The 7343-nt window shown below is 38.5% G+C and overlaps 3 protein-coding genes across 3 annotated transcripts in view; 2 read left to right on the top strand and 1 right to left on the bottom strand.

The window, feature by feature from the left end:
• Window positions 1–1082, top strand: part of LOC129573242 (integrin alpha-PS3-like) — a 2688-nt gene extending 1606 nt beyond the window's left edge. Inside the window, exons 5-7 of the mRNA XM_055453588.1 lie at window positions 51–709; window positions 771–912; window positions 975–1082. Of these exons, the coding sequence (XP_055309563.1) occupies window positions 51–709; window positions 771–912; window positions 975–1082 (909 nt within the window). The remainder of the gene's footprint in view (window positions 1–50; window positions 710–770; window positions 913–974) is intronic.
• Window positions 1083–1164: 82 nt separating this feature from the next.
• LOC129573268 (E3 ubiquitin-protein ligase HRD1) lies at window positions 1165–4347 on the bottom strand. The gene is made up of 7 exons (XM_055453654.1): window positions 3967–4347; window positions 3841–3897; window positions 3582–3770; window positions 3119–3498; window positions 2640–3040; window positions 2302–2558; window positions 1165–2241 (listed from the first exon to the last, which is right to left on the bottom strand). The coding sequence occupies exons 1-7, from the start codon at window positions 4105–4107 to the stop codon at window positions 1828–1830; spliced, it is 1839 nt and encodes a 612-aa protein (XP_055309629.1). The 5' UTR covers window positions 4108–4347; the 3' UTR covers window positions 1165–1827.
• LOC129573241 (rho GTPase-activating protein 21-B-like) lies at window positions 4058–7341 on the top strand (the record flags this gene model as incomplete). Its single annotated transcript, XM_055453587.1, has 6 exons — window positions 4058–5027; window positions 5171–5362; window positions 5429–6017; window positions 6074–6242; window positions 6310–6381; window positions 6462–7341. Coding segments are annotated over exons 1-6 (2016 nt in total), but the record flags the coding sequence as incomplete, so codon positions are not given.
• Window positions 7342–7343: the final 2 nt, after the last annotated feature.

Below are 7343 nucleotides of genomic sequence, written 5' to 3'. Positions count from 1 at the left end.
AAAAATCGCAATGAAAATCTTGGAAATTAACACTACTGCCCTCGTTATAGATTCGTAACAATGGTCCGAGTAATCTCAAGTCTATTTATATTCTCGTCTCTTTGCCCATATCTCTTCTCAATCCATGGACACTGGAGAGAGAAAACCTGATTGACACGAGTAGTTTGACGATTAAAAGCATTTACAATGGACAATATTTCGATGTCGAATGGATGCAGAACAACACAATTTTAGATTTGCATGCCGAAGACCCATTTCTACCGGTGCAAACTTTATCAACAACTAATGAAATAAATTTTCCCAAGGCTTTGATTGGGGGCCGATCTCGTAGATCACTTGAAAACATACAAGACTCTCATTTTAATCCATATTCGCAAAAAGTCGTCGAAACGAGACAAAGTCGCAGCTCAATTGCTACAGATCTAATCGACAAATCATTTGACCCAGATTTGTTCAGTGTAAATGACCGCATCTTGTCTAATCTGCCATCCAATCGTACAATTCATTTCGACTGTAAGGACTCAAATCAAGAATATTGCCTGGTGGGAAGGTTCAGGGTGTCCAATTTCAAAGCAAGTAATTCTCCTGTTTTGATCACGTTGAACTTTGCAATTGATATGGCGAAAATGGCCAGAATTATGTCGGGAAAGAGGGATATTCTGGTGATTCGGACATCGGTGGAACTTGGGGAAATATTTGACGATGACACGTAAGTTTGCTAAAATTTGATTCAATAGTTGAACTCGATTTAAATCAACCTATTTCTACAGATCCACAGTCCAAGTCGTTCAAAATCAACCGTTTACAGTAATTTCGAAATACGTGGACAATTCAACTCCTCTGTGGATTTATGTACTTTCGATTATTTTCGGTCTTTTATCACTGATTCTCATTTCGTACGCGCTGTTCAGAGTAAGTTGAGACCCTAACAATGAATTTGAAACATTTGTAATCGAAGATTTTATTTTCTTCAGTTTGGATTCTTCACACGTGGCAAAAGAGATGAATTGGTCAAACTGAAGCGGCAAAGCGAATTGATATCATATTGGGTTGTGCCGGGGGACGGCATGGATGATGATTGAAAAGTCGATTTATTTTTCGTTAAATTGTAAATAGATTTCGCATAGCATAAATCAGAAGTATTAAAATCAAAATGCCCAATTCTGTTTTCGTTATAGTTACATACATTTATTGAATTGTATTCTTATTGATGGGATTTAAGCACGCAATCCTTTAGTGTATTGGTTTATATGATGAAAGTTGTTTTTTTTTATAAATAAAAAAAAAGAATGATAATAAAAGTTCTTATGAATTACGCATATTAGGTTTCAATCACAATTGTCTTTTTGCCAATTTTTCAAAAATGCCTGAATAAACAACGGTCCGGTGTGAGTGCCAGTAAAACTGTATACTCAAACCGTAACTGTGGGATTCAAATTTTCTCGTAGCGTGCTCCTACACGGCAATAGATATAAAGTGCTTACACATTCATTCAATCATTCACTCGATCTCTATCATGCAAATTAACAAATCAACTCTCGAAAAAAAATGATAAATCATTGTGAATTTGTATTGCATATATCTTAAGGTTTAATTGCCAACAATGTTCGAATATTATATCGTCAGTGTTTTTGTTTTTAATCATTGGCAAAAAAAATTCGTTACATTGCAAATTTTTGCATTCACTCCATCGAATTGATTTTCTTGTTTGCTTATGATTTACTTGACCACAAAATTCAAATTACTAGATAAACATATTCATCTTCTCCTTTTCTTTTCTCTTAATTTACTTAAATGGTCTATGAAAAAGATCCAAACTTAGCGGTTCTAACTTTCTTGGGTGCTCGATTCGAATCGTTGCAATCGTCGCCTTCGTACTTCAGAGATTGGATCGTTTGGGTCCGATGAATCATTTTCACCAATGTCTTCGATAGTCACAACATTCCCATCAACTTCCAATGTCTCAATCGAGCTACTTTTCTGTGATGTGGATGGACCCGCTTCATCATCGGTGGTGTTCGATGGTGTGATCGGTTTTTTCTCTTCACTGTTCGATTTTGTCGTTTCTACACTATCGGACGTCGTAGCTGTGCCTGTATCTGCTTCCGTTGGAGTTGTTGTTGCACTTGATGCAGATGGAGTTGGATTGGTTTGAAGTGGTGGAAATTGGGCTGATATTATTGCGTATTGATTCATCAAAGCCACTGATGCGTCCATTAACAGTTGGATATTTTTGAGCAACTGGAAATTAAACAATCATTTAGTTTCAGTTTTAACGGCAAGACTTCCGTTTATACATACTTTGATGCGCTCTTCAACATTACGTCGTTCGTTTCCTTCAAGTAATCGAAGCTCTTCATCCGACAATTGTTCCAGATTGGTCGGTATGGTGGGAGGTGGAGTGAATGCAAACGCTGGTATCGGAGGTGGTGGAATCGGATTCATCGGAACAGATGCAAATGGATTGAATTGAAGTGGATTGGTCGAAAATGGATTCGCTGAGAATGGATTGTTGACATTTGATTGCGCATTCAAAATGTTCGCAAATGGATTTGGATCTGTGCAAGAGAAAAACGAAGTAAACCTTTAAAAATATGAAGGAATTAAATGTGCGTAGCTTTAACTGTGTCAACACTTACGTGCATTGAAGATGTTGTTTGCGTTATTGTTGTTGTTTTGGGCATTTGCGTTAGCAGCAGCTGTATTTGCATTTGCTGCATTCGCTTGATTGTTGTTGTTCAATTGATCCATGCCATCGTTTTGAGCTGCCTGCTCCGTGGGTGAGTTTGTGTTGCGTAGGATATTTAAGCGGCAAGTTGGACAAGTTTGTTGTCGTTGAAACCATGATCGCAAGCAAGCGGTATGGAAAATGTGGCCACAAGGGAGTTTCTTCGATGTGTTGACCATATCTTCGCGGCAAATGATGCAAATATTGTCAGACAATGCCAATTCTTCTGGCGTTGCGTCTGGATAGAGAGTGTTCATGTTGCGAATGGCACGTCGTGATAGAATGACATCGTTCAACGCCTTCTTGAAATTCCTAAGAAAACGTAGAAAAAAGCACACAAACAATGAGGATAACTGACATTTGTGCGAGAAATAAAACGGTTGACTGTACCTCATAGTATAATACATCGGTCTAAAAGCAAACAATGGCAACGTGTATATCCGCACCATAATGGCAACAAACAAAACATAGAGTACAACTCGAATGAAACCAATCACCAGTTCGGTGTAAAGCAAAAATACCGCCTTATTTTCCCATGGCGTGTCTGCTCTCATTTCGGCCGCATGCAACACATACTTGATGGCGATATTAGCAATCATGGTGATTAGAATTGCATATTCGAATCCGAACACCAATTGGACTGTAGCACCCTTTGCCATCGTCAATTCGTATGCATGTGAGATCATGTAGTAGTCCATCAAACCCAATACGGTGAGTAATGACGAAACTCGTAGGTGAAATAGCACACCAATCACTGGACTTCTTTCCATCTGTTGCCATAAGAGACATGGGAAAAGGAAATGTAAACATGAATAAAATCGATTCGAAATCTACGCAACGAATCAGAACATACGTAATCGACGCGCTCTTCAGCCAACCAATGGAATGATTTTAAAAACAACAGCACCGTGAACAGCGCAACAAACTTTGGATTGAAATCGTCTCGAAACACTGTAAACGCCAAACAGGTCTCGGTTAGGGCGTACCAGAAACGTTCCATTAAATGTTCAAACTCCGCCGCTCGTAATGTACCGAAAAATATCTGCAATAGATACCAAATAGCCGAGGTAAATAACACTGTGCCAAAGGAAAGATAATTCGATTGGAAATACCTTTTTCATGAGTTTGCCCATCATCAAAACCCCGACTAGCGATTGAACATAAATGACCTGAGCAAGAGAAAATTATTGACATTGTCAAGACATGGTAAGCTAAGCGGAAGAATGGTTTGAACTCACCGCCATGCTAGGATTCGATTTGGTAATGTAAACAACCGATGGATAGAATTGTTTTTTCTGATAATATGCATTTCCGATAACAGCTGACGTTAGTAAAATACTAATCACTGACAAGCCCAGTGCCCGCATCTCTACTGACATTTTATTTAACTTCCAAACAAAAAAAATAGAACTTTTCAAATTCGTCCCAGATTTTATTTGCCATCCTTCAATTTGGCCGATGCTAAATATGTGAACGACTAAACTAATTTTAAACCATCGAAAAAGTGTTTTTTTCTGTTGGGTCTTCCAATTTTTTCGATAGATTTATGTGTATTCGTTTTGTTCGTACCACGTAATTTCTTAGTTGACATATATAAAGTCTCATCAATTAACGCGTATGTGTCAAATTTGCCACTTGACGTTTACCGCTCATGCGGCAAATATGTTCTATCATCATAACGCGGCTGTTTGTTTTCGTTCAATATGTTTAAGTGGATATTTTGTTTCAGCGGTTAAAATGTCGAAAGAATTAAAATTTCAAATATTCGTTTTTTAAAATAAATTTATATATGAAAACTCTAATTTCAAATTAAAACAAATAAACTATCATTTGTTTTACGACGATAAAGCAGCTGCCGTTCGTCATTGGATGCGTTCAATGATGGTTGCGTTGATGTGCGTTGCGTGCCGTTGTTAACGCCATTACACACTGATTTAAGTTTTTGAAAGCAAAACAAGCCAACGTTTCTTCGGGACAGTTCGCCAGAATTAATGCAAACGATACCAGTTTATTGCGACCGTTGTTCGATGTTAGTTGGCGATAACGTTTCACACCACCATGAAAATAAAATGTTCTTAATCAAGTGAAAAAAAAAGTTATAAATCGTGCCAATTTTTTTGTTTTAATAAAATTCCCTCGTAAATGTTGATGTTTTAGTGGATTTTGTTCTAAATTCATTTCCGCGATGTTTATAAACGAAGTGCCGAACAATGCAGAGCTATCTGCGATCATTGTTACTGAGCTACGTGATTTGTATGGAATCAAATTCAGAAAAGAGAAAAAATCGAAAAACCAACAGGTTTGTGCAGTAAATCCAAGTTATCAGCAAGATATTTGGTGCAGATGTTAGATGAAATTCAATGAAGTTTCATCAAATGTCAGAAAAAATGTGTTGAACTCAAAGAATAAAGAATTTTTTTATTATTGTCAATTATTGAACAGCATTCGAGCCATCAGAGAATATTTGGAGTGCCATTGAACAATTTGGAATTTACGGATGTCAAGCTGTCAAATGGATCGTTGTGTCGTATACCATTGTTTGTATCCGACGCCTGTGCTCGCATTATGGATCACATTGAAGTGGAAGGCATTTTTCGAAAGGCTGGTTCGACAACTCGCCAGAAGGAAATTCGAGTATGTTGATTTTAATTTCCGTTCAATTATGGATTGTTTCAATGATTTCGTTTTTCAAACACATAGGAAAAACTCGAATTGGGCATTCCGATGGACGACACTTGGAATGTGATTGACATTGCAAGCGTTTTGAAGTTTTTCTTTCGTGAACTACCCGAACCATTGTTGCCGCCCGGCAATTTCCAAGAAACCATTCTACGTTGTTTGCTTTGTAAGGGAACGCACGAGCGTAAAATAGCCGCTATAAAAATGGTCTGTTTGCTGTTGCCCAATGTGGCGTTAAACACACTAGTCTATTTCATGCAGTTTTTAAATTTGGTGTCACTTCATTCGACCGCCAATAAAATGTCAACGAAAAATTTGGCAATCATTTTTGCACCCGGCCTAATGCCCATAAATGAAAGCTACGGCCAAAGACTGGTGTCACACGTACAAATCATTGAAATATTGATCGATAATGCACATGAACTGGGATTGATTCCTCCCGAGCTGGTACATCGTTTGCCAAGTCTTGAATTACCCGAAACCGTCGGCAATGATCCGTTGAATTTCACAATGGTACCGCAATCACGGCGATCAATTGACCCAGGTCGTATGAAAGTACCCGAAACCGATATCAAAAAGAAGAAGAAACGACGCAGCGGCTCGTTGACACGTAAGCAATGTTACTAAAATTGAATTAGATCCATATTAAACGCATCTATTCTACAGGAATGTTCAACGGTTTCTCTGATGGATTCCGAAAGATTGTAGGTGCCATTGGATCCACTGAAAATTTAGACAATAGTCACCACGAAAGTGAAATACAATCAACTCCGTGCATAAACAAATCCAAAAAACGTAAAGCGTTGGAGGCTGGTGCCTTTAGTTCAAAGAAAAAGTAAGAAAATTTGACGTAATAAGTTTTTTATCCAGCTTTATCTGATGCATATTTGAATTCATTACAGAAAAGATGTCCTGGCGCTGTTACCAACCGGTGGCATCTTGCCGTCTACTCCAATGGCATGTACCAAAAATAAGTAAGTGCTTCACAGTTCGTAAAAATGTTCAAGATTTCGCCATTTTTAAACTTACTATCAATATTTCAATCAATTTACAGGCCCGTAAAGAAGAGTCGTCTAAGCTTGGGTGGAAAGCGGTACTCAAAAAATGGATCGCAGCAGTCGAATGGAGGCAAGTCATCGATTGTTTCATCGTTAGAAAGACGATGGAGTTTCATGGTGTCGGGTAGCGGAACACGTGAAAGTCAGAAGCCGTTGTTGAATACAATTCAAGATACTACAATTTCATCCATTCAGCCGCCAGAACCGGTAAAAAAATTTGACTCATGGGAAGCTCAAATGACAAAAAGTGAATATGAAGAAATAAAGGATCGTGTTTCTGCTATTGAAACGCGAATTTCGAAAGAGTTCATCAAGCTGCAGTCGTCGCTTGCGAACAATTCAATGGATTCAGTCGATACGAATGACACACGAAACGGTCCCGAGCGGGTTCTAGAGAAATTCGAACGGACACTGGAAGAAACCGAAATGATGAATACATCACCAATGACTGAGCAGTTGGCAAAGCATTTGAGCCGTGGCCTAAAGATTCGTTCAAGTGCTGAAAACCGAGTTTTTCGATCACCAAGTGCGCGCAAAATTGGGAGCATTCGACGTAAATCGCAGGAAAATGTTCGGCTTACGCGTAACAAATCATGGCATTTGGGACCAAACTCACCAATCGTGTCAAAAAGCACACGAACCACTCGAAAATCACCGCTGCAACCAAAAGTCACACTAATCAGTCCGAATGTTGACAAACATGTTCAAATACCACGTGCAAATCTGAAACGAGGCCGACCTAACACATTCGCAAACGGATTGCGTTGCACGCAACAGACTGAAACCATAAGACCCGACGAAAAACAATCGAACGTATTTATGGTTACCGATAATTTTACTGAAGAACTGAAGAAAAATGACTTATGCAACAACGATTT

This window comes from Sitodiplosis mosellana, unplaced genomic scaffold (assembly GCF_009176505.1).
Source record: "Sitodiplosis mosellana isolate CC-2019 unplaced genomic scaffold, AAFC_SMos_1.0 Smas_scaffold_6033, whole genome shotgun sequence".
In the NCBI taxonomy this organism is placed as follows: Eukaryota; Metazoa; Arthropoda; class Insecta; order Diptera; family Cecidomyiidae; genus Sitodiplosis; species Sitodiplosis mosellana.
Note: the sequence above shows the minus strand (reverse complement) of the source record. Positions and strands in the feature narration are given on the sequence as shown.